At 52.5% G+C, this 26209-nt stretch overlaps 1 protein-coding gene across 2 annotated transcripts in view; it reads right to left on the reverse strand.

The window, feature by feature from the left end:
* SORCS2 (sortilin related VPS10 domain containing receptor 2) overlaps positions 1–26209 on the reverse strand; it is a 551814-nt gene that overhangs the window by 485410 nt on the left and 40195 nt on the right. Inside the window, exon 1 of one of the 2 annotated variants that reach the window (XM_082635333.1) lies at positions 5407–5942. The exons of the other annotated variant lie outside the window; for it this stretch is intronic. Within the exon in view, the coding sequence (XP_082491459.1) occupies positions 5407–5883 (477 nt within the window). The 5' untranslated portion in view covers positions 5884–5942. Of the gene's footprint in view, positions 1–5406; positions 5943–26209 lie in introns of those variants that run through there. 2 annotated transcript variants of the gene reach the window in all.

Consider the following 26209-nt stretch of genomic DNA (forward strand, 5'->3'; position numbering starts at 1 on the left):
TCTGGGGGCAGAGGCCCACCAGCCAAGCACTGAGCAGTCACAACTCAGCCACCCATGAACCAGACCACTCTATCCAATGGAGTCCCAACCCCAAAACACTGGGAGGCCCGCACTGTGGTGGCCTGGAATCCCAAAATTTCTCACGGAAAGTTCATCAGACTTGGAGCCACCAAGCCCGCCCACAAGAGCGGAGTGGAGCCGTCACCACGAAACCACAGCCTTCAGACTCAAGGCTACAAATCAGCTTTGTCACTGGATTCATTCAAGAATCCAAAGGGCTTTCCACGAAGGCCTTCAGGGTCTCTGGACGCTGGAGCCTGGCCGTGAGCCGTGAGGCCTCCGTGGGGGGTTGGGGAGCCACGTCCTGTCCATCCTCACCTGAACCCTCTCTCAGACCTGCTCTTCCCTCCCTCTGTCCCCTCCAGGGCCCTGGGCCAGGCCTCACCATCACAGCAGCCTCCTCGCTGAGTCTCTGTACAGGTCTCACCTCCATGGCCCCTCACCAAGCCCACCCTGCACACTGCCCCCGGGTCATTGGTTGAAACTCAGCCCAGCCCTGCTATCACTCCCTGAGCACTTGCTGCAGGCCAGACCCTGTCCGAGCACTTTCCGTGGATTATCCTACTGAACCTGCACCACAGACAGACCTATGAGCCTTCACGTCCCCCAAATCTAAGACACTGAGGCCCAGAGAGGTCAGTCCATCCACCCGAAATCTCAGAGCCAGAAAGGAGCGGGGCCGGGTACAAACCCAGGCAGGCTGAAGCTCAAGCACCAATAACCACCACCCCGCACTGCCACGCTAGGCTGTTCAGCCTCATATTTGGGACCCATTAGGAGTGGACTTCAACCAGTTTTTTCCAAACTTCTTTCCTCTGATTTCTCTCCACGCACAATGCACTGTCTCCGTGTATGACACAGACATACCTTCAGATTCCCACCTCCCAGATCTTGCTCAAGCAGTTCCTCCCCCCAGAATGTTCCTCTCCATCTCCCATATGCTCCCCCTACTCGTTCCATAAGTCCACCCTGATGCCACCTCTTCCATGCAGTCTTCCCTGATTTCCCCACTGGGGAAGATGGTGCTCACCCCTCGTATCCCAAGTGTTCACGTCCATCCCTTTTTTCCCCCACAGGACTACTCTGAGCTCCCCTGCGTTAAGCTCAGGGGATGCAAAAGTAATTGAGGCCCCTTCCCTGCTGTTACGAGCTGAACTGTGCCCCCCTCACCGCCCCCCACAAATCATATATTTAAGTCCTAACCCCCAGGACCTGAGGATGTGACTATATTTGGAGATATGGTCTTTAAAGAGGGGATTAGGGTAAAATCAGGCCATTGGAGTGGGCCCTGATTCAATATGGTTGGTGTCCTTATAAGAAGAGATTAGGACACAAACACAAAGAGAAGACAGCCATCTATAGGCCAAGGAGAGAGGCCTCAGGAGGAACCAACCCTACTGATCCCTTGATCTTGGACATCCAGCCTCTAAAATGGAGAATGCATTCTGCTGTTAAAGCTGTCCAGTCTGTGGCACTTTGTTGTGGAGGCTAATACACCTGCCCTCAAGGAACTTGACATCTGACAGCTGTGTTAGATGTGACCCATTTCACACCTTCAGAAGCTCCATGCTTCTGATTTGGAGCTCTGGCTCTCTGGGTATAAAATATGTACAGATAACAGGTTCCTGAAGATCCCTGAGCAGAGAGCATTAATAGTCAGGGCAGAAGTACCTCTGCATACGGCTCCCCTCGACATCCTCAACCCTGCAGAACAGCACAGAGCAGATGTGGCGCGGGGGTGGGGGACATGCCAATCTGCTGACCACCAGTGACAAAACTGAACCAACTGGGCCTGGCTGCAGGAAGCTCACACTCTAGTCCACTGACGCATCAAAGCTGACGTTCCAGTGCCATGAGGGAAGGCGTACAGGTGAGTTGTACTTAAGTATAACAAGCACGCAATTTCCCAGAAATGGTAAAATTGGGACAGGGCACAGCACCATCCCATTGGGGTAGCATGAAACCTTGACCTCGGAGGCAGGGACCTGCATTCTGTCATACTTGTCATACTTGTCTCCAAATCACACCTCTGCCTCTGAGGGCAGCTCGGGAGACCCAGAACCTGGAGCCTCTGTGCATGACCCGTTCTGGATCCACTGAAGGTAACACCAGTTGGTTTCAATGAAACATTCATTTCACACCTAACAATTCATTTCTACAGCTAAACGGCAGACAGATAGGCAGTGTTTGAACTTCCAATCAAGTCCCCTTCTGTATCTCCATGGGAGCGGGAAGAAACCAAGCCTTTGGAAGGAAAACTCACATATGTTCTCAGTGCTACAGCGACGGGGCCTGTCCTGGAATAAGCTCGAATCCTGCCATTCCTTTCTGCAGATGCTCTAAAATACCATTTTAAAAAGTCTATCCCTCTCCAAATGCTTTTTTTAACTTTGTAAAACACCTGACACGGTAAAGCAAACACCATCTCTGCTCTCGTAGAGCACATCTGCAGAGCGTAGCTCCTTGGGTTCGGATGCCTGTGCAAATCAGATGACATAAAATTTTTAAAAGACTCTGCTCAGCAAATCAGCCTCAAGTTAGTTTCTTTTCCGTTTTAGCTTTCAAAGATGGTGCTTTCCAGCAGAGGTGAACCAAGTGCAGAATCCTGGCTAAAATCCTTAGCCCTGTGGCTGCCAGAGGGACCAAAGCGCATTTCTGAGACACTTCACGTGCGGAGAAAAGAATGCAACGCATGCGCGGAGTGCTGAGAAAATAATGGTTAGAAAAAAGGGTTTTACTTGGCTCTCGGTTACAGCTTTCACTCCTCTTGAGTTCTTCCCAGGCAAGTGAAACTCTTAAAGCATCACCTGCTCCCCAAGTCAAAGGATGATGTGCTTTTCCAGCGAGAACTCCCGTCTCCCCGACTTCCCAAGCCTGAGAATGGGTGGGTGGCGGGGGAGGGCTGGCAAGCGAAGTGGGAGGTGCTTGAGCCAAACGCCCGGTCAGCATCTCCAGAACCACAGCCGGTAACAGTGATGAGTACTCGGGCTTCGCCTCCTGTCTGCTGAGTGCCAGGCCACGCCCTGCTCTCCACAGCCACCACTGCCCCCCATTTCCCAGCGGCCAGGGGAGAGCTGCATCTCTCAAAGCTCCTCCCCGGATCTGGACTTCCCGCTAAAGAGAAGTCAGCACCTCCCCACATTCCCACTCCCCACTCCCAAGCCCCCACTCCAGGCATTCAGCTGCCAGCAGCCAGGAAACAGTCACACAGGAGTCACTCAACTCAGCCACTGTCCCCAAGCAGCAAAGCCAGGTGGGCTCCTCTGCCAGGCTCTGCCCCCAGGGCCCCCGCCCCACTGGTCCAGACTCCTCCTCAGTCTCTCCAGGGGAGCTCTGCTCTCAGGATGGGGGTGGGCGGGCTGGGTGACAGTGAGCCCTGAAGGTGCTGGTCCCACCTGGGAAGCTGCTCTCCACCCCTCTGTGTCTCTCCCTAACTTCTTTCACCCCTACCGCCCCCCACCACGAAGCTGAAAAGAGTGAGCTTCTGGAGGAACAACCTGGAGGGAGGGGGCTTGGTTTGGATGTTCTGGCTCCACTGGTCTGACTGTTAATGTTTACTGGTTCCTTTGAGTTACTGGTGTCCGGGTTACCTTGCAGTCCCTGAGTTACAGCTTACGGTACATAGGACACGGTTTGCTCCCGAGTATTGCGAAGGAAGGAAGGAAGGGAGGGAGGGAGGGAGGAAGGAAGGAAGGAAGGAAGGCAGGCAGGTGGGATCCAGCTGCACGGCAGGGGTCTGACCCCTCTCTCCAGATGTACATGGGGACGGCCCCCCAAGGGCTCTTCGAGGGAGGGGCACCTGCTCCCCTCCCTAAAGTACCGCCCCTCAGGGCCCTGCCTGCCCCCTGCTGGCCGGCGTAGCGCAGGGGGTCAGCGCCGACCCGCCCCTCCCCCAGGGCTTCCAGTCTGACTGGAGATGGCTGAAGTGACCAAGGACCAGAGACCCGGCACATGCGTGAGAAGCTGGTTGGGGAGGGGGTCCGGCAGGGCAGCGTGCTCTGGACCAATCAGGCCCATCCAGTGCTGCCCCTGCCCCAACAAGCTCATCCACCCGCCCCATCCCTTCTCCCGCAGAGTTCCCCAGCAAGCGGGGCTAGACAGAGGAGGTGGGTAAAAGTGCCGCCCAGCCCAGGCTACACCCCTGCGGTGACTAGAGAAGCACCTGCATCCCTGCCCCTCCACTCCCAATGGATGCAGGGGCCCTGGCCCAGCGCGGCTTCCCCGGAACTTTGGGAAGCCTCGGTCAAGGAAAAGGGTCGGGGGTCAGCCATTGGACAGTGAGTGGACATTGATGGAAAGGAGTGAGGAGGGGCTCCCATCTCTTCTCCCCATAACCGCACACACACACACAGCTGCCACCTCCCTCCACCACTCCCTCTCCCAAAACTAGAGATGGTCCACGTGGGGGTGCTGGCAGGTGACCCCAAGATAGATGACCACGGGTTATCTGCTCCTGAGGGAATAGAGCGGGGTGGGAGGGAAACGACGCTGTGGCACCCCCCCGGGGAAGAATATGAGGGTATCCCCATGCCCGGGACACACCACCAAAAAGGAAGAGGCAGGATCCAAGAGGGGGCAGGGCCTACAGAGCTGGTGGAAGTAGGCACCGGAGGACCTTAACAGAAGTGTGTTTGCAGGGCAAGGGGTGTCGAACTTCCCGCTGGAGCGAGGCCGAAGTAGCGGCCAAGATGGGGGAGGGCAGGGAGTGCAAGGAGCTGGCCGCCGTGCCCTAGCCCCGCGGGTAAGCAGATCCCGGCGCATCCAGGTGCGTCCGCGGCGGGTCCTCAAGGCAGCCGCGGGTCGCACTACGGGAACGCGGGGAGAGCTATGGCCCCAGAATCGAGGGTTCCAGAATCGGACGCCGGGCTGACCGGGGAAGTCCTAGATCCCGTGGAGGTGCCACGAGCGGGGTCCCGGGTAGACCAGGGTGGAGTGGGTCCTGGAACCAAAGCAACGCTGGGTGGACCGGGTGGAGTCTGAACGCGATAGAGGCGCAACACCGAGTCGTGAGTGATCTTAAAGGGTCTGGGGGCGCCCCAAGGTGGCCGGGGTCCCGAAACCTCCGGAGACACCCGCCCCCCAACCTGCGACCTGGAGGCCAGTGGGGCCGCCCCTGAGGTGGCTCAGGGTCCCGGAAATCAGCGGAAATGCCCCCCGAGGTGAGGCAGGGCGCTCACGTATCTGGTTCCCAAGTAACCAGTGGCCAGGGACCAGCAGGGGCGCCGCCGAGGTGACTCGCGTCCCCAAGTCTCCGAGAATGCCCGGGGTGACCGTGGGGCCGTCCGGAAGTGGGGGCTCCGAGGTGTCCGGGGCAGGGCCCGGGGGGGACGCGCGGAGGTCACTTACGCTGCTGTTCTCGCCCGTCCAGTGCACCATCGCCTGGTTGTGCGTCGCGTCCCCCTTGAGCACGAACGACGTGCTGATGAGTGAGACCTGCGCTCGCGAAGCCGCTCCGGCCACCGGCGCCGCCCGTGCCCAGCGCCCCTGGCCCGCGGCGGGGGCGCCGTCCTCGCCGGGACCCGGAGCCGGACCGGGACCCGGGGCGCCAGGCTCCGCGCCACGCGCCTGCCTGTCCTCGCCGCCGCCGGGCGGCGCGCGCCCCGCAGGCGGGCTTGGCGGAGCCCGGGTCAGCCGGGCGCGGGGACCCAGGCGCCAGGACTCGGGGGAGCGCCCCGCCGCCCCGCAGGCGGCCAGCAGCAGCAGCAGCAGCAGCAGGAGCGGCCGCGAACGCGGCGAGCGCGGCGGCGGCGGCGCCCGGGGGCCAGGGGCTCGGGCAGCGGGGCCGGGGCCCTTCGGGGCGCGCGGGAGTCCCCGGTGCGCCATGGTCGCCGAGGGGAGGCGGCGGGGCCGGCGGCGGGGCGGCGCGGGCGAGGGAGACCGCGGCCGGGAGAGCGGAGAGCGCTGGGGAGCGCGAGCGAGAGCGCAGAGAAAGGAGCCGGAGAGGGGAGGGAGCCGGCGGGAGGAGGGGACTCGCCGCTCCGCCGCCGCCACCCGCGCAGCCGAGGGCGCACCGCCACCTGCCGGCCGGCGCCGTGCCCGCCCGTGCGAGCGCCAGCCGCTCAGGAACCAGGGGCCGGAGGTCCTGGAGCAGGCCGCTACCCTCCAGGGCCACAGGCCACAGACCCCTCTCCTCCCTTCCTTGCTTCTTCCTTGCTCCTTCCCTCCTCTCCCGCCCTCTTGCCTTCCTTCCGCCCTTTCTTCTTGTATTTACTGACCACATACTCTGGGCCAGCCGAGTTCCAGGCAGTGGGGACACAGGGGTAAACACAGCCAGGTGCCTGTTCCCGCTGCTGAGAGTCTGATGTGGGAGAACGACCACACCTAAGTGGACACGTTCACGGACAAAATCACCCCAGAGAACCAGAATGAAGCCAGACCGTAAGTGGGGAGGTGGTCTCCAGTAGGAGCCTCTGAAGGAGTAACAGTGGAGACAGGACCTAGCTCCTTCAGGGTGAGGAGGAGACCTTCTAGGCAGCCGGAGGGCCCTGCGAAGATGCTAAGGCAGCTTCCAGATGACCTACGGGTGCAGCCACTCCTGTGGCTTAGGCTTCAGGACTTGCAGACAGTGGCTTTATGGCCCAACCCCGGGGGCCACCAAGGGGGCAGCCCCTGAACATAAGGACAGACGCCTGGGTGAGGAGAGGGTGTGGGGCAAGGTCCCATTCAGAGCCTAGCAGGCCACGGTGAAGAGTTGGGGAAACAGAGGCTCAGCGCACCAAGTCCCCACCCAAGGTCATGAACCTACTATAGGTAGATTTCAATATAACTTCATCGAGCACCCACCATGTGCTCCGCACTGGCCTCAGGGAAAAGACACAGGAGCAGGAGATTCTTTGAGGCAAGGCCAGGGTCAGAGTAGCTGTGCATCCTCAGCCGGGGGCCACCCCGCCTCCTCCTTCCCCAGTGGCCCCCGCATTAGATAAAAATCCTCAGGCTTGGGCTTCCCTGGTGGCGGTGCAGTGGTTAAGAATCCACCTGCCAGTGCAGGGGACACGGGTTCTAGCCCTGGTCCAGGAAGATCCCACATGCCACGGAGCAACTAAGCCCGTGCGCCACAACTACTGAGCCTGCGCTCTAGAGCCCACGAGCCACAACTACTGAGCCCGTGTGCCACAACTACTGAAGCCCACCCACCTAGAGCTCGTGCTCCGCAGCAAGAGAAGCCACTGCAATGAGAAGCCCGCGCACCGCAATGAAGAGTAGCTGCCACTCACCGCAACTAGAGAAAGCCTGTGCACAGCAACGAAGACCCAATGCAGCCAAAAATAAATAAATAAAATAAATAAATTTTTTTTTTAAATCCTCAGGCTCAGCATCCGTGTCACACTCACCTCCCAGTTGGGTCTCTTTGCTCCAGAGAGAGAGAGAGAGAGAGAGAGAGAGAGAGCAGAGTGAGAGAGCCTAACGGGGCAAAGGAGCAAAGGCTCAAACGTTTGTGAAAGACAGACAGTGGGGCTTCCCGCTGGCCCCCAAAGAGTTGAAGCACCTAGCACCCTGTCTTCTGCTTGCTCACCCAGGCTCATCCGGAATTCATGGCCAATAACAGACTGGGCTTGCCCTCTGCCCAGTGCTGGGGTGGGGGGCGGGGCTTGGCTGGATACCTATGAAGTCTCCTACCTTGGAATGTGCCCTCGCCCCCTCCATGGTATAAATTCCCAATCTGTCAGAGTCTAAATCTCCAGCTCAGGCCCAGAGTCAGGAGAGAAGGGGGAGCCAGCAGCTGTGGGAACATCTGGTCTAGCACAGGGAGCAGAGAACAGAACAGGGTCAGTGCAGGGCTGAAGGGAGGGGAGACAAAACAAAGTGGCAGGTGGGCACTAAAAAGACGCTTACAAGCAAACCAGCACTGCGGACAGTAGTTGGCGGGAAGGTGCTCGCTGCACAGCGGTCAGAAGAGAGCTGGGTCTGTCCCGCCTTAGGCTCAAATTCACCAAGAGGCTCCCTGATGCTGGCTGAGCCTCCATCTCCCCAGCTGTGAAGGAAAGGGGGCTGCACAGTCTCTAACGTCTCTTCCAGTTGTTTGTTGGTTTGTTTTGTTTTGTCTTGTTTTTAAATAAAGGAAGGCCTCCAAGTACTGTCCTCAAGGAAATTTGACAGTGATACATCATAGAGCACCTACTATGTGCTGGGCACCTTCCTAGGGACTGGCTGCGTCCTGGAAAAGAAGATGGGGGCCTCTGCTCTTGGGGTGGGTGATGTTGCAGGTTATCATATTTAACTCTCACCATCAGGCTGTCCCCATCTTACAGACACGGAAACAGACTCAGAGTGATGACTGCCCAAGGTCACCTGGCCAGAGTCAGAGGCCAGACTCCAGGCACGTTTTCTGGCCCCAAGGTGGCGCTCTTTCCACCCCACCCCGGTTACTTGCCATCTGTGCATGTTACCCCTCTGAGGCTTGGAGAGCTCAGCCAGGCAGGGAGGTAATGTGAACACACATCACCCCCAGGCTCAGACCGAGGCCACATCATTAGTGATTTGGTTAATGTCCCAACAAACTGGGGAGAGGGTCCAGGTCTGGAATGCAGATGCCATGATGCCTCACCAGTGCTCTTTCCAGAACAACTGGCTGTCTCTGCCGTAATAAGGCCACAAGGCATTCGGAAGAGCAGGACTGATTCATCCCTTTTCTGAATCCAAATCCAGAGACGTTGTGATTCCCCGGATCTCTCAGCTCACAAACATTACTGGACCCCCAGGAACACAGTGATGAGGGAGACAGACAAGTTCCCTGTGCTGGGGAGGAGCGTCCGTCCTCATGCAGCTAGACAGATCCGGGGGAAAACCTAGACAGTGCTGCGTACCCAGGAGAAAATAAGGCAGGTGTGTGATGGCGATGAGGAGGTGCTGGGGGCCGGGTAACTTGGAGCTGAGAGTCAGAGGGCCTGGCATGAGCCTGGCGGAAAGAGCCATCCCAGCAGAGGAGGAGCACATGAGCCCCCGCCCGGCCCAGAGCAACTGGGTATTCAGAGGAGGAACTGCCGGGCTTGATTTGTATTCACAGACCGCTGCAAAGCCTCTGGAGGGTTTCAGGCAGGACAGTGAGACCAGCGGCGTTCTTACAGCATCACTCTGGCCACCAGGAGGACAGGTGCAGGAAGGCACTTAGGACACGACTGTGCAGGACAAGAGAGAAGCTGTGGCAGCTGGGCACGGGCAGCAGGCAGCGACGGAGGAGGGGGGAGTGGAGGGAAGCCCGCTTCCGGGTGCCTCCCTCACCCCAGTCTCACTCCCCCTACCCCCGCGCTCACCCTCCTTAGTGATTCACATCAGGAACTCAGGGATGCAGATGCAGGAGAAAGATGCAGGCAAGTGTAGAAAGCAAAGGAGAGCTTCGATCAGGCATCCTGTCCGACACCCCCGGTGCAGTGGGGTCTCCGGAGGCCACAGAGGCAGTGTCTGCGGCGCCCACCGAGGTGGCCGACAGCTCAGCAGGTGTCTGGGCATGAACACATGCGGGCAGGCCACGTGCAGGAGCTGGGGTTCAGCGCCTGGCATTGGGGTGCATGCGTGAAATAAATATTAAACCCTCTCCAGCTCTGTAACACCTGATTCTTCACAACAGCAAGATCCTAAGATGGGGAAACCAGCCCCAGTCATCCTCTCTCTTCGCCTCCACGCAGGGCACCGGGCTCCAGACCGAGTCAGGCCTGGTCCTGCTCCTGGAAAGCTCACAGTCTGATGGGGGAGGTGCACAGGTGAACAGTGATGTCAGGGAAGCAGGCGATCCCAGGGAGGTGTCTGGGGGCCTAAAGGAAGGGGGAGCCGCCATCTGGCCTTCTGCTCAGAGGGGGTGCTCTTCCACTCATCCTTCCAGGTAACGGTAACAATAACAACTGAGACTGCCACTCAAGCGCCTCCTCTGGGCCAGGCGCTGTTCCTGATGGAAGAACCCAGCGCGCCTCTGACTCCCCTAGAGGGTAAGTACTGTTTTCCCCAATTTAAAGGTGAGGAAGGTGAAAGCACACAGGGGGCAGTAATTTGCCCAAAGGATTCAAAGACCCACGTCCTCATGTACCAACTGGGTGTCCTGAGCGTGGTCCACCTTCACCTCTCTGTTTCATAAATTGCCTCACCTGTGAAATGGGGCCAGCACGGCCCTGACTCGGTGGCTCTCAATGTGTCATCCCTGGACCCGCAGCATCTGCATTAATGGGTTGATTCTGGGCCCACCCCAGACCTACTGAACCAGAAACTCCAGGGTGGGGACCCGATCTGTGTCCAACACGCCCTCTGGGTGGTTCTGATGCACCCAGCGGTTCTGGGCCCAGGCTGCACAATTGGCATCACTTGGAGGACTTTAGAAAAATACCGATGCCCAAGCTGCACTCCTGACCGCACCGTCTCTGTGGGGCATCGCTAAGCTCCCAGGTGATGCAAATGTGCAGCCAGCCGTGAGCCCCTGGCCTGCAGCACAGCTTTTTATAAGGGTTCGTGAGAGGACAGAGGCCAAGTGCCTGGCATACGGCTGGACCACAGTAAATGGTGCCTTTCCTGACAGGTAAGTGGGGGCCCCTGGAACCCCAGGCCAAATCTTTTAGTTTCAAGATCCAGCCTTGCTTCCCCATTCCATGACAGTGTTCTCATCCAGAAAGCAGAAGAAATACTTTGTCACTGCAACTTTTAATCAGACTGCTTGCTCATTAAAAGTCTCACGCTTTTTTAAATGATCAAAGGTCTCTAGTGATAATATTTTAATTTCTCTTTATAATCGTGACAAAGCTCAACAGATGCGGCTCCCCAAGCAGACCCGTCTCAGAGACAGTCAAGGAATCATGAGCGATACTCACCAGGGACACTGGGGGACCCAGCAGGAGGGAGACTGAGGGAACAGGCTTTCAGGGTGCTGGGCTCCACAGAGGGGAGCCCCGGCCACTCCCTCAGATGCCCAGCTCGGCCTCCAGTGACACTGAGAAGCTCTCTGACTGCTCCGGGGCAGGAGGGCAGCGGTGACTTGCAGACAAGTCTCCTAATGACTGTCAGGGAACAACAAGGGTTAGAGGTACCGGCTTTGAGGAGAAGGATCGACCAACGCTACAGCCTCATTACCAGGTTGGCCGGGGAGAAGACAGCGGGGACAGCTGGTCAGGACATTAACTTGGACCAGGACAAAAGTCTGCTCCCACAACGGCAGGGAAATACCTCCAGACGGAGGAGGAAGACGAGGCCCCACAGCAAGACAGACAGTGCGCAGGCTGCCCCAAGCCAAAGAGGGTGGGGAGACAGGGAGGAAACGGCGGCAGCTCCTTGGTGGTGCCTCTTAGGGGTGCATTATAGGCAGTGGTGATGGTGGTTGCTTTTTGGTGGTGGCAGGGATTTCCATCCCCGGAGCACCAGCACTGTGGGCCACCAAAGCCCTGACGTGTGAGAGGCTAGCCAGGCAGTAGGCCCGAACTGGACAGAGAGCAGATGACAGTTGGCCATTTCCCGGCCATCAGGGCTCTCTTTAATCACAGACACCGCACAGTTAGTGCCTGCAAACAGCTTGGTTCATTTCTTCCACTCATCAGATGTTTACTTAGCACCTACTGTGTGCCTGGCATGAGTCTAGGCCCCAGGGAGAGAACAGGGAATGAACCAGACCAAATCCCTGGAGGCATAAACAGGAACTGGTGGTGAGACTGGGAAGAGTGGTCCTGGCAGAGGGACCAGCGTGTGGCACGAGCTGGAAGAAGACAGCGCAGGGACCTTAGAGGAACCAGTGGGCGAACAGCTCCAGGGAAGCTGAGTGCAGGGCAGGGCGGGCAGGGCCAGTGAGCAGAGGCTCCACGGTCCCTCAAGCATCCACCACAGTGTCGGGGGACCAGGCGATGACCAGAACCAGTGCCCAGCCTCAGGAAGGTCAGCGCCAGCAATGGGGACGAGGAGGTCAAAGACACTGCAGCAGAGACGTAGATACCTCCCCAGCATGGGGCACCAGCCCTGCTCCAGGCCTTTGCAGGGTTACCTTGCTACCTGCCTCGTAGCTGGGGGGAGGGGTCCATCACCATCTCCTTTTCACACAGCAAGAAACTGCGGCACAGCATAACCAAGCAGAGGGGCTCGCCCAAGTTTACATCAGCAGCAAGAGGGTGGCAGTGGGCCATGAACCCATGCTTCCACATGTGCCAACGAGCTCTGGGGAGTGGGGTGGGCCTGGGGTGCCCCACCTCTCCCCATGCCAGGCTCTTCTTACTCAGCTTTCACATCTGTAATCCTCCCGACCCTGTGGGGCTGGGTTGACTGTCAGCTCCACTGATACCCGGTGAGACCAAGGCTCTCAGCGTGACAGTGACCAGGCTACCCTGTGCAGCAGGGAAGCACAGGCAGTGGGGCTTGAGCCTGGGCCACCCAGAGCCCTGCTGCTGCCCACTCTCCACGTGACACAGAACACTGTGGAGACAGAGCAGAGGCAGTGACCACGCTGGCCAGTGCAGGGAGGGGGGCCACCCGATACCCTGCTCTTACTGGGTTGGAATGTAGCTCAGAAGTGAGCCCTCAGGGCCTCGGGGCACTACAGTACCTGACCATCTCCTGATGGGCACCAGGGAAGGCTGGGAAAGTAGCCCCCACGGGCCCAGGGAAGTGGGATCCCCTGTCAGTCCATCTGGGGCCAGAGCCCAGTTTGGTCACCGTAGTGGGCAGGGCAGAGAGGAGGAGGGCTGGACCTGGGAGTGACATACAACCAAACAGAAACCATCCTTGGGGAAGATGGCAGAGGCTGGAGTCTTACCACTGAAGCCAAATGCACAGGCCCTGGGCTGCAGTAGGAGCTCAGTGAATGTCTAGGGACCAAAGCAGGGAGGCGGGAAACGGGGGGCACACAGCCAGCCCCGGGGGGCACAGCCTCCCTCAGCCCCACCCACACGGCTGAAGGCAAGTTCCCCCACCCACCCCCCGCCCCCCACACACCAGGGTTCACCAGAAGTGGGGAGGGGGCAGAACTTGCCAATTGCCTCCCATGTGCCAGTGTTTGGGTGCATCGTTATTTTGATGTTAGAAACGGAGGAGGAAACAGAGAGGCCCAGAGAGGCTAAGTCACCTGCCTTGGATCACACAGCTGGAGAGCAGCGGCCCTTGGGACAAGGACGCTGATGGTAATGTTTCAGGTGCCGCTGTGAGGACACTGGCAACACCTGCCTCACAGGTGGGTGCCCTGCGTCTGAAAGCGCCCACCTCATCAGTGTGTAATTAGCGTGCACGGGGGGGAAATGAGCTCAGAGTGCGGGCAGGAAGCGAGGCTGGAGCCGAACCCCATCCCAGCCCGCAGGGCTCCGGGTGAGTCACTGAATGTCTCTGTGCCACCGTCTCCTCATGTGTTCAATAAGAATGGTCATCGGTCGCTGTGCAGATAAATGAGTGTCTGTAAGATGCTCAGAAGGGCATTTCTGCAGAGTGTGCTGCAGAGAGAAGGCCTTCACGGGGGACAGTGACAGAACGACCCACAGTAAGTCCCGTCTGTGTCACACACACCTCATCTATGGTCTGTGACAGTCCACTCTGAAGACTCAGTCCAGACACCCAAAAGCCCCGTCTGGGATGCGGCGCATATTCATTCATAACGGAAACGTTCCCTGAGGCCGGGGTGGAGCAGTAAGGCCCACAGATGCTCAGTGGGTGGGGATCCCTAACTCAAGGGGCCCCCCTCGGCCCGCAGGGCAGCCCCCTGGGAAGCCAGCTGCCTCAGCCTGGCCACTCAGAGCTGTGTGCCTGGGGCCTCAGTCTCCCAACGGGTGAAACGAGGGGGTGAGCTACATAAGAACTTCAGCAGGACACGAGCCCAATGAGACACCCTCCAGAAATGTACCTGTGGTTTAGGAAATGCCTCTGAATCTATCCCGTGACATGTACATATTAAGGATGGAAAAGTTCTGCAGTTTAAAAATCTGTTTGATTTTGATTACTTCAGTTTTTCCCCCAACTTTCTGACCCTGTAGTTCTTTACTTCTACTTAACAGCATGAACACCCCAGAGAACATGGGCTATTATGGAAATATGAGCACAGAGGAAGAAATGGAGGGAAGAATGTATTCTGCCTGAAGTGTTGGTGTCAGAAAAAAATACATTTGAGCAGGTCTTGAATGATGAGTCGGGACCCAGCTGGAGTAAAACAGAGGGTACGGTGCATACAAGGGACAAAGGAATCAGGGTGCCTGGTCCGCACAGGGTGGGCACACAGGCCTGGCCCTGCAGGACAGAGCCGTGGCTACCAGACTGGAGGAGAAAGCGGGCCCAGGAGCGATGGGCTTGCGCCTTCTCCTGAGATCAAAGAGAACCTTCTGGGGTTTTCAGAAAAGGAGCAACAAGATCAGATTTGTGTTGCGGAAAGCTAATTCTGGCAGCTTCTGAAAGCTGGAGCTTGGAAGAGAGACAGAGACACCAGCTGGGGGGGCCACGGCATTGGTCCAGGAGAGCAATGACGAGACCTGACCAAGATCATGGGAAGCCATGGAAAAGAAGAGGTAGAGACAGGTCCCCAGAACCTCTGATTATGCAAGAGGAGAAAGGGGGAGGAGTCAAAGGGGCGCTGAGATATTTGGGAAAACAAGGATGCCATGTTCCTCATTAGGGAACAAATCTGAAGGAGAAGGTGTCTGTGGGGCACACTGAAGGTATCAGTCAGGTGAGGCCAGGCGGCGCTGCAGTAACAAAGAACTCCAAATCTCAGAGAGGTAACCCAAGAAAGGTGCATCTCACCCATTCACAAGGTCTTATGCAGGTCGACTGGGCCCCCTCCATCCTGTGGCCCCGAGGTCTGCAACACGTGACCTCCAGGGTCACTGAGGCAGAGGAGAAAGAAGCACACAAGATGTTTTGTGGGGGTCAGACCTGGGAGGTGCTCCATCACTCACATCCTATTGGCCAGAGTCTGAGTTCATGGCCTCCACCTACCTGCAGGGGAGGCTGCAGATATAGGAGCACATGGACATTTGGCGAGCCCTACTCAACACTGTCACACTGGCAGGGAGGCTCCAGAGGCCCTTGGAAATGGTGATCAGCAGAGAATCAGAGCCTGAGATGTAGATTTGGGCATGATTGTTGAATGAGATCACCCAGGGGAAAAAAAAAAAAAAGGAAAAGAGGGCTTCCCTGGTGGCGCAGTGGTTGAGAGTCCACCTGCCGATGCAGGGGACACGGGCTTGTGCCCCGGTCCGGGAAGATCCCACATGCCGCGGAGCGGCTGGGCCCGTGAGCCATGGCTGCTGAGCCTGTGCATCCGGAACCTGTGCTCCGCAACGGGAGAAGCCACAACAGTGAGAGGCCCACGTACCGCAAAAAAAAAAAAAAAAAAAAAAAAAAAAAGGAAAAGAGAACAGTGGGGTAAAATAGGTAACACCTCCAAGGTTGTATTTCAGAATTCCCAGAGGATGACAAGATTTAGTCCAAAGTCTCTTGTTTCCAAATATCTGATTATTTGTTGTCACATAGACAAGGTATCCTGAACTTTTCCTGAATTTTTCCGTTTCCATATGGTTCCTTGGCATTGCACAGGCAGCCAAAAGCAGCTGGCAAGTGTTTGAGTACCACACCACTCCATAATGCTCTCTCTGTGTAAGGCCAACGGCCTCACGATGACAGATTTGTCTGGAGCAGAGGTTTTCAAAGCCTTCAATTTCAATAAACGTTTTGAAAGAGACCTCACCGTATTCTTGCCTTTAAGATTCACTTCAGAAATCAAAACTTTTGCTACAAAATTAATGAATATGAAACTGATTTTTTTATTTAAATGCTTTGTACACTTAACATTATTTTCAAAAATAAAATTGTCCACAAATAAAATTTTGGTTGAAAATCATGGTTTGAGGGAAAACTCACTGTTTTCCTTGGAAAGTGCTCCTGCCTTAATCAAGACTACCAGAGAAGCAGGGGATGCTTCATCCAAATGGCTCCTGCAAAGCCTTTTCCTGAGGCTAGGGTCCCCACTCGGAGACCATAAGCTTCATGAGCCCTGGGACTGTGTCAGTGTTTGTTCTCCACTTATCCTCACTGTCCAGCACCAAGCTGGGCACAGAGTAGGTGCTCAGTCCATATTGGGTAGAGGGATGGAGGGATGGAGGGATGGAGGGATGGATGGGCCTTACATTGAAAACCCCTAGACATTCCAACTTCTAAACTACAACTGCTAAAATGAACAGCAATTTGCTGGAAGGGAAAAGCATTGGACTGGGAGTCAGGAGACCCAGGTCCCGTGTCAGCACTCCAAGGACTGAGCTTTGGGAACTTGGGAAAATCCCTTTCCCTGTGGATACTACTCTTTTCCTCCTCTGCTAAATGAGGTCTCACCACTCAAGCCAACCTTTATATCCTCATATCCTGTCACTTCTCCCCTACCCACATCCTTCCAGGGCCCTGAACTGTGCCCCAACCTTCCTAGTCGAAAATGCACTTCAGGGAGGCAGAACTTCCACTTACAGCCAAGTGAAGAAGTTGGCAAATCCTCTCTCCAAAAGTCAATTATGAAACTGCACAAATTGACAAAAACAACCATTTCCACACTCTGGAAGTCAGCCAAGAGCATGCAACCATGGGAGAAGTATTTATGCTTGAAAACTGCTGAACTTCAGGTACCAACACTGAGAGTCTGCAGCATTCTGGCCCAGGGCTGCTCCCATAGCACCGTCCCAGCTGGGGTGACTCAGAGATCCTGCAAGGTGGGGCAGACCCAGAGGACCAGCAGCTGCCGTGCCACGGGTGAAGGGAAATCACACAGTTTGGAACAGTGGGTGATGGCCATGCCCAACAGCATTGTCCATGGCAATTACCATCTTGGAGGTTGTGTAGAACGACTGAGGCTATGTGACTCTGGAAAGGGCCCAAGCCAGCCACAGACTCCTAGCTGACCCTAAGGCTATGTATACGCACATAAGAAACATCCAAGGCCTAGTGAAAAGGAAAAGCCAGGCAGACTTGAAAATGCCTGAATTTTGAATGTGCTCCTCTTCTCTCCACACACAGGTCTTTGACCTGTGTCAGATAGTAGATAAAGGCTGACTAGATCAAGGTGTTTCAGAATGACGTCTGATCAAAAACCAGCTGACCTCTAAGCTATGCAGAAACAGGGGCTCAAAAGCTGGACTTAAAAATAAAAATTAGAAACTTAAAAAAAAAAAATCGCAGCAGCAACTGCACACAGCAAGGGAGATGAATTTCACAGATTTAACCCAGACATGTTACTAAACAAACAAACAAATGAACAAGCAAAAAATAGCAACAATCTTCTGGAGGAAATCAAAATCCAGAGTTGCTACAGTATATAACCTAAAATGGTCAGTTTCAACAACAACAAAAAATATTATAAGAAATGCAAAGAAACAGGAAAATACGAGCAATATCTGGGGGTGGGCAGTCTTTAGAGGTCTCCAGAAACTGGATTTGGTAGTGAAAGACTTCAAAGCAGCTATTAGAAATATGATCAAAGAATTAAAGGAAAGTATGACAATAATCAGTCAACAAGAGTCTCAATAAGGAGGAGAAATAATGTAAAAGAACCAATGGCAGATTTGAGATAGCAGGAGAATCAGTGAACTCGTAGAGTAATGCAAATTATCAATATGAAGAACAGAAAGAAATAAAACATTGATGAAAAATGAACAGAGCCTCAGAGACCCATAGAACAACATCAAGCACACCTATGTGTACTGTGGGTCCTAGTGGATAGGAGAGAGAGAATGGGGCTGAAAAAACACTTGAGAAATAATAGCCAAAAAGTTTTGAAGATTGAGGAAAATCCTTAAACATCCAAGAAACTCAAGAAACTCCAAGTAGGTTAAATACAAAGAGACGTGCACCTAGGCACATCATAATCTGTTGAAAGACAAAGAGAAAAACATGAAAGAAGCAAGAGAAAACCAACTTACTAGGTATTGAGGAAAAATATGATCAACAGGAATTAAAACAGGACAGACACTGTGGAATGACATATTCAAAATGCTAAACGAAAAATAGTTGTCACTAAGAATTCTATATCCAGCAAGACTATCCTCCAAAAAAGGTAGATGAAATCAAGATATTCCCAGATAAACAAAGAGTGACAGAATTCATTGCTAACAGACTTGCCTTACAAGAAATACTGAAGGGGGCTTCCCTGGTGGCACAGTGGTTGAGAGTCCGCCTGCTGATGCAGGGGACACGGGTTCGTGCCCCAGACCGGGAAGATCCCACATGCCGCGGAGCGGCTGGGCCCGAGAGCCATGGCCGCTGAGCCTGCGCGTCCAGAGCCTGTGCTCCACAACGGGAGAGGCCACAACAGTGAGAGGCCCACGTACTGCAAAAAAATAAAAAATAAATAAATAAATAAATAAATAAATTTAAAAAAAAAGAAATACTGAAGGAAGTCCCTCAGGCTGAAAAGAAATGACACCAGATGGTAAATGAAATCGATAAGAAGACATAAAAAGCACCAGAAATGGTAAATATGAGGGTTAATATAAAATACTCTACAAATACTCTCTTAAATTCTTTAAAAGACATTCATAATAATCACAACTCTTGTTGTTTGGTTTATAACATTAAAAATGTAATATATATGTGATAATCATACCACAAAGAGGGGGAAAATTGAAACTACATTAGAGCAAAGTTTCCACATTTGATCGGAAGTAAGTTAGTATTAATCTGAAGTAGATTGTGACAAATTAAAATGTATTTTGCAGTCTCTAGAGCAACCACTAAGAAAATAATTTAAAATATAAATATTTTTAAAGGGATTAAAATGGGACATTAAAAATATTTCTTTGACACAAAAGAAGACAATAAAGGAAGAAGAGAAGAACCAGACAACAATAGCAACAACAAAACCCACAGGAAAATAGAGAAAACAGCAAAATGGCCAGTGAAATGACATATATATATAAATTACATTAAATGTGAATTAGACTAGGGGCCTTCTCTGGTGGCACAGTGGTTAAGAATCTGCCTGCCAATGCAGGGAACACGGGTTCAAGCCCTGGTCCAGGAAAATCCCATGTGCTGCAGAGCGACTAAGCTTGTGTGCCACAACTACTGAGCCTGTGTACTTAGAGCCCGTGCTCTGCGACAAGAGAAGCCACCACAATGAGAAGCCCGCACATCACAACAAAGAGTAGCCCCTGCTCACCACAACTAGAGAAAGCCCGTGGGCAGCAATGCAGCCAATGCAGCCATAAATAAATAAATAAATAATAAAAATAATAATTAAAAAAAAACAGAAAAGCAATAGAGAAAATCAATGAAACTAAAAGCTGGTTCTTTAAAAAATTAAGAAAAATTGACGAAGTTTTAGCTAGATGAACAAAAGAAAACAAAAGAGAAAAAGAGGCACAAATTACCAAAATCAAGCATGACCAATAATAGAGAAATTAATGCCAACAAATTATGCTACTTAGATAAATGGACACATTCCTAGAAATACACAAATTACCAAAAACTGACACAAAATCTGAATAGACCTGCAACTAAGAACCTGAGTTAATAATTTTTGGTTTTTGGTTTTTGGTTTTTTTTTTGCAGTACGCGGGCCTCTCACTGTTGTGGCCTCTCCCGTTGCAGAGCACAGGGTCCAGATGTGCAGGCTCAGCAGCTATGACTCACGGGCCCAGTCGCTCCACGGCATGTGGGATCTTCCCGGACTGGGGCACGAACCCGTGTGCCCTGCATCGGCAGGCAGACTCTCAACCACTGCGCCACCAGGGAAGCCCCTGAGTTAATAATTTTAAATCTTCCTACAGGAAAAGCCCAGACCCACACAACTTCACTGGTGAATTCTATCAAATATTTAAAGAAGAAATTATCAATCCTTCACAAACTCTTTCAGAAAATAGAGGAGGGAACACTTTTCAATTCATTTATTCCTCAATTTATCCCTTATTAAACTGATACCAAAACCCTTAATAAAATAGCAACAAACTGAATCCAGCAACATGCAAAAAGGATTCTACACCATGACCCAGTGGGATTTATCCTAGGAATACAAGGTTAGTTTACATCCAAATATCAATTAATGTAATACAGTGTATCAACAGAATAAAGGAAAAAATCACATGATTATCATACAGAAAAAGCATTTGAAAAAATTCAGTACCCACTGATGATAAAAACTCTCAACAAAGTAGAAATAAAAGGGAATTCTTCAGCCTGATAAAGGACATCTACAAAAGTCCACGGCCAATATTACACTTAATGATGAAAACAAACAAACAACAACAACAAAAAAAAAACACCTGAATGCTTTCCCCTCAAAGCTCTGGACTAAGGCAAGGACATCTGCCTGTACCACGTTTATTCAATGTTTTACTGGAGGTTCTAACCAGAGCAATAAAACAAATAATCAAAAGCGTCCAGATTCAAAATGAAAACATGAAATTATCTTTATTCACAGGTGACTCGATCCTTTAGGTAGAAAATCCCCACGGATCCATAAAAACTCTATTAGAACTAACAAACAAGGTTAGCAAGGCTGCACAATACAAGATCAATATACAAAAAACAATTGTATTTCTACATACTAGCAACAAACAATCCAAAAAAGAAATTAAGAAAACAATTCCATTTATAATAACATCAAAAAGAATAGAGTGCTTAGGAATAAATTTCACAAAAGAACTGCAATACCTACACTGAAATCTACCAAACATTGCCGAGAGGGAGAAACTAAACATGCTCTAAATAAATGGAGAAATATTCCATGTTCATGGATTGGAAGACTCAATATTGTCAAGATGGTAACTCTCCACGAATTGATCAATAAATCCCATGCAATCCCTGTCAAAATCTCATTAGACTTCTTAATGGAAATTCATAAGCTGATCTTAATTTTATATGAAAATGCAAAAAGACCTAAAATTGCCAAAACAATTTTTAAAAAGAACAAAGTTGGAAGACTTATTCTACCTTTCAGACTTCCTTTTAAGCCTCAGTAGTGAACACATTGGGGCGTTCATGGAGGGACAGATGTATAAATCAATGGAACAGAATTAAGAGTCCAGAAATAAAGCCTTACATTAGGTAACTGATTTTTGGCAAAGGTGCCAAGAGAATTCAATGGGGGGTAAAGGATAGCCTTGGATCCAGAACATATGGACTCTTAAAACTTGAGAAGACCCCCCAAAAATAAAAAGCAATTTAAACATGGACAAAAGAATTGAATAGACATTCCACCAAAGGAGATAATGCAAATGGATAATAAGCACATAAAAAAGCATTCAATACCATTAGTCATTAGGGAAATGCACATTAAAACCACAATGAGATCCTACTACATACCCACTAAAGTGACCATCATAAAAAAGACAGACATGAAAAAGATATGGGGAAACTAGAGCTGCACACATTGCTGGGGAGGGAATGTACAATGGCACAGCCACTTTGGGGGAAAAAAGCTGACAGTTTCTTTAAAAGTTAACATGGACTTTGCATAACACACTCAATGCCCCGGAGCCTTATTCTCCTCATCTGTAAAATGGGGGTGACTATAAGCATGCCCACCTCGCAGGGATGTGAGAGCAATTTCACTCCTAAGAATCCAACTGAGAGAAATAAAACATCCACCCACACAAAGAATATACGTGAATATTCACAGCAACATCATCCATAATAGCCCCAAACTAGAAACAACCCAAACGTCCATCAAATGAGCAGTGGATAAACAAGATATGGCAGATGCATCCAAGGAAATGCTTCTTTATCAATGAAAGGGAATGAATGAATATCTGATGCCTGCTACACCACGGACAAACCTCAGAAACATCATGCCAAGTGCAAGAAAGCCAGACTCCAAATATGACATAATGTATGATTCCATTTATTTCAAATGTGCAGACAAGGCCAACTTGTAGGAACAGAAAGCAGACCAGTGGTTGCCTGGGGCTGGGGGTGGGGACGGGGACTGATTGCAAATGGGCACAGGCTGGGGTGGTGGCCTTGCTCCAAAGCTGGATTGAGGGATGACTGCACAAATCTAGGAACGTACTGAAAGTCGCCGGATGGTACACTTAAAATGGTGGATTTTATGATGTGTACATTGTACCTCAACAAAGCTGTTTTTTAAAAAGAAAGAAAAGTGCTTCGGGCTTTCATCCTTCACTTGTTTAACCACCAATTCTTGAGTGTTTCCCCCATGTGGCCTCTGCTGGCTGCTGGGCACACGGGGTAAATTATAGTACAAGTAGCTAATGGAGACGAAAAGGCCACTGCTTATCTTAACTCGCCTCTCATCCCTCACAAGGGCCCCGTGAGGTGGGCCCTGTGACCCTCACCCCCAATTTACAGATGGGGAGAGTGAGGCTCCCACCGGGAGTGTTGTGCAAAGTAACCCGACAACTGTCAGCGCCAAGGTTTGAACTCTCGCAGCCTGCAGCCCGGCCCTCACTCCCACCCGCTTCACCTCCCCCTTGGTCCTCACACTTGCCCCTGTTCTGATCCAGCACAGCACCACAGAGGCAGCCTGAGAGCCTTCACCCTGGGAGCTGGCCTCCGCCCCTCTGTGGGACGACCTCCCCTTGCTCCTCTGTACCTTTGCTCACACCCCTCCCGCCCTGCCGCGGCCTCCGCTGGCTGCCGCCCCGAGTCCCCATCTGCCCTTCAGGACCTGCTCTCGTGTCCCGCCCATCCTGAACTTCGTCCTCCTCCAGCAGGGCGTCCCACTCAGGGGGCACACCTCCTCGACTCGGCCTGACATTGGGGTCCCTGTCTTCCCCACCCCTCCCCAGACCTTGGGGGCTGGTCTAGGGGGTGAAGGTCTGTAGTGAGTTGACTTCTGTCCCCCAAGAAGATCCATCCAAATCCTAACCCCCAGAACCTGTCAATGTGACCTTATTTGGAAATAGGATCTTTGCAGATGGAATTATTTAAGGATCTGGAGGTGAGATCATCCTCGTGGTTCTAAATCTAACCACCAATCTCCTTATAAGAGACAGAAAAAAAGACAAAGAAGGGGACGGCCACATGGAGACAGAAGCAGAGATCGCAGTGATGTGCCTACAAGCCAGGAAATGCCGCAGATTGCCAGCAACCGCCAGAAGCCAGGAGAGAGGCCTGGAACAGGTTCCCTTCAGAGCCTCCAGAAGGAACCAACTCTGCCCACCCCTCGACCTTGGCCTTCTGGCCCCTCAACTGTGAGAGAATAGCTTCCTGTTGTTTTCACACATGCAGTCTGTGGTCATCTGTTACGGCAGCGCCAGGAAACTCAGACAGGGTCCATGCCCAGTGCGTGTCTGCACCGCCAGCCCTGACACAGCGCTGGCCCCATCTGGGAGAACCAGAAATGTGTTTGAGTCTAAACCTCCTTGTCCCTCTGATTCATCAATTGGAGCTTCCTCCCTGAGACAGTCAGAGCTGCTCCAGGGATGGTTTTGTCTTTTCTAGAAAATCGGATACTGCATCCGTGATCCGCCACCCTGCCCGTCTTCACTGTGAGCTCCTCACCACTTCAGAGCAAGAGGCTCTGTCCTCACAGCAAAACCAGTCCAGGACAAAGGCCACTGAGAATGAGAACAGAAATCAGCATGTCATGGTGAAGGGCGGGGGGCGGGCACGTGAGTTACAAAGGAAAGAACAAAGAAGCTCAAGGGGGCGCCTGGAGCAGACTGCTCTCCTTCCTGCTCTGGATGCTGGGACACAGGTGTGCTCAGCCAGGGAAATCACAGAGCTGTTTCCTCATGATACCTGCCCTTTGCAGGCTGTATACTTTACTTCCATGAAACGTTTTACAAATGGAGCCAAGAATTATGAACATGAACTTATTCTGCCCTCTATGTAACAAAACTGTAGATATAATTGGACTAAAGGGCTGATTTTTAGGACCAGTCAAATAGAAGTCAAAGCTTGCAGCGGGGTATTTTCCAGTGTAATTTTTTTTCTAAGAAAGTTCTATGATAGCGAAATACAACATCCTTCACTTTGGTTTTTTTGTTATGACTGGCCCACTTGACACCCAGAGAGCGGGTAGAACATTACTTCTGGGTGTCTCTGTGAGGGTGTTTCCAGAAGAAATTAGCATTTGCAGCAATGGACAAAGGTAGATGGTCCCCCTGGATACAGGTGGGCCTCACCCCATCCACTGAGGGCCTGAACAGAGCTAAAGGTGGAGGGAGGGGGAATTTGCTCTCTCTCTGGCTGCTTGAGCTGGGACATTGATCTGCCCTCGGTGGGCTGGTTCTCATGCCTTCAGACCCGGACTAGAATCTACACCTCCGCTCTCTGGTGCCCAGGCCTTCAAGCTACACCACCAGTTTTCCTGAGTCTCTAGCAGCAGACAGCAAGTTGTAGGGCTTCCCAGCCTCCATAATTGTGTGAGCCAACACCTAGAATGAGATTTACTATAAGATACAATATATATTCTACTTGTTCTGTTTCTCTGGAGAACCCCAATAGAACAACAGTGAAAGCAGGTCCTTTCTCCAGCATAATTGAGGGCTTCACCATATCAGAGTGTTCTTTTGGGAGCATCTTGCCGATTCCCTGTTCTTCTGTCACTTGCTGTCTAATAGCACCAGGCTCTCCTTCGCCACTTGCTTGTGACCGAAGCAGTTCCCTGACCTCACCTGCAGGACTTCATGAAACTCCGCACCTTTGCCGAGAGTCACAGCTTGCCTTTGCTGTTGGTCTGCATTGTGTTTGCCTGACTCTGGAGAAGGTCCAGAGTCCAGATATCAGAGAGACACGAGCCACGCTGACTTGGCAGGTGAGAGTGACTCCCGCAGTCAGACACAGGGTGGTGATCAGGGACTACCTTATAAGTGGTCAGGTCAAAGTACCAGAAACTTGGGGCTTAAAACAACAAATTTTATTCTCTCACAGTTCTGGGGACCAGAAGTCCAAAATCAAGGTGTTGGCAAGGTGGGCTCCGTCTGAAAGCTCTAGAGGAGAATCCATTTCCTTGCCTTTTCCAGCTTCTAGAGGCACCCACATTCCTTGGCTCGTGGCCCCCTCCTCCCTCTTCAAAGCCAGAAGCCTGGCATCTTCCCATCTGTCTCTGTCTGACCTCTCATTCATCATCACATCTCCTTCTCAGACCTCTTGCCTCCCTCTCAGAAGGACCCTGGTGATTACCTTAGGCCACCTGGATAATCCAGGACAATCTCTCCGTCTCAAGATCCTTAACTTTTTCATACCTGCAAAGTCCCTTTTGCCATATGAGGCAACATCATCACAGGCTCTGGGGTTTAGGGTCGGATATCCTTGTAGGGGGGAATATTCCATATTATCAGCCACCTTCACCCCCGCCAAACCCAGCCACCCCCTGCTCCTTGCTCTCCCCTAATTGCCCAGAGCCCACCCCATGCCTTCCTCCTTCTCTGGCCAACCAGCCGCCCGTGCCCTGCAGCCCCGTGCCCTGCTCGGGGATGAGTTCATCCGCGCTGAGGACTGGATGATTTCCACCACCAGTCCATCGCCTACTCCCTGGGTGACTCAGGAGGAGGTCACTGAACATCCAAATCTCCACCCCAGTCTCTCAACAACAAGTCTCATCTGCCTGCCATGTCCACGGTGTGCTAAGGGACATTTTCCTCTGTTCAGCCCCTCCTTAACCACACCCCCCATTAGTCAAGGTCCAGGCAGGTGACAGGGTCATGTGGACCGGTGGGCAGGGCCCGGACATCAGTTGTGCAAATCTGCCTGCTGCTTCTGCTGTCCAGGTGGCGGGTGGGTAAATGCTCGGGACGGGGCTTCCCGTGTCCGCCTTCTCCAGCGGCATCCACAGTGTGGTGAGTCCGTGACTTAGAATCAGGAGGAGAAGGTCTCACAGCGGTTTCAACCCCAGACACATCCACTGCCCCGGCACTCACGGGAAACCCCACGTTCCGGCGCTGGACATTCATGTTGAGATGGTGAAGTGGGCTCAGCCCCCTCGGGAGCCCCAGGAGGAGGAGAAGGGCGTGGCAAGCCCCAAATTGTGAATTTCTGGGGCCCTGGCTATTCAATAGCATCAAAACCAGAAACTGCTACTCCTGTATCTGCCCACCAGGGCTGTTGTGGGACTAAATGAGACTGAGGGGGGCTTAAAAAAAGTACAAAGCCATGATGGACCAAGTGTCTGTCGAACGATGGATGGATAAGCAAAATGTGGTCTGTTCATACGATGGAATATTATTCAGGTTTAAAAAGGAAGGAAATCCTGATGCAGGCTGCACCCTGAGTCAACCTGGAGGACGTGTGCTTGGACAAACAAGCCAGTCACACAAAGACAGATACT

This window comes from Mesoplodon mirus, assembly GCF_964341445.2.
Source record: "Mesoplodon mirus genome assembly, chromosome: 2".
Classification (NCBI taxonomy): Eukaryota; Metazoa; Chordata; class Mammalia; order Artiodactyla; family Ziphiidae; genus Mesoplodon; species Mesoplodon mirus.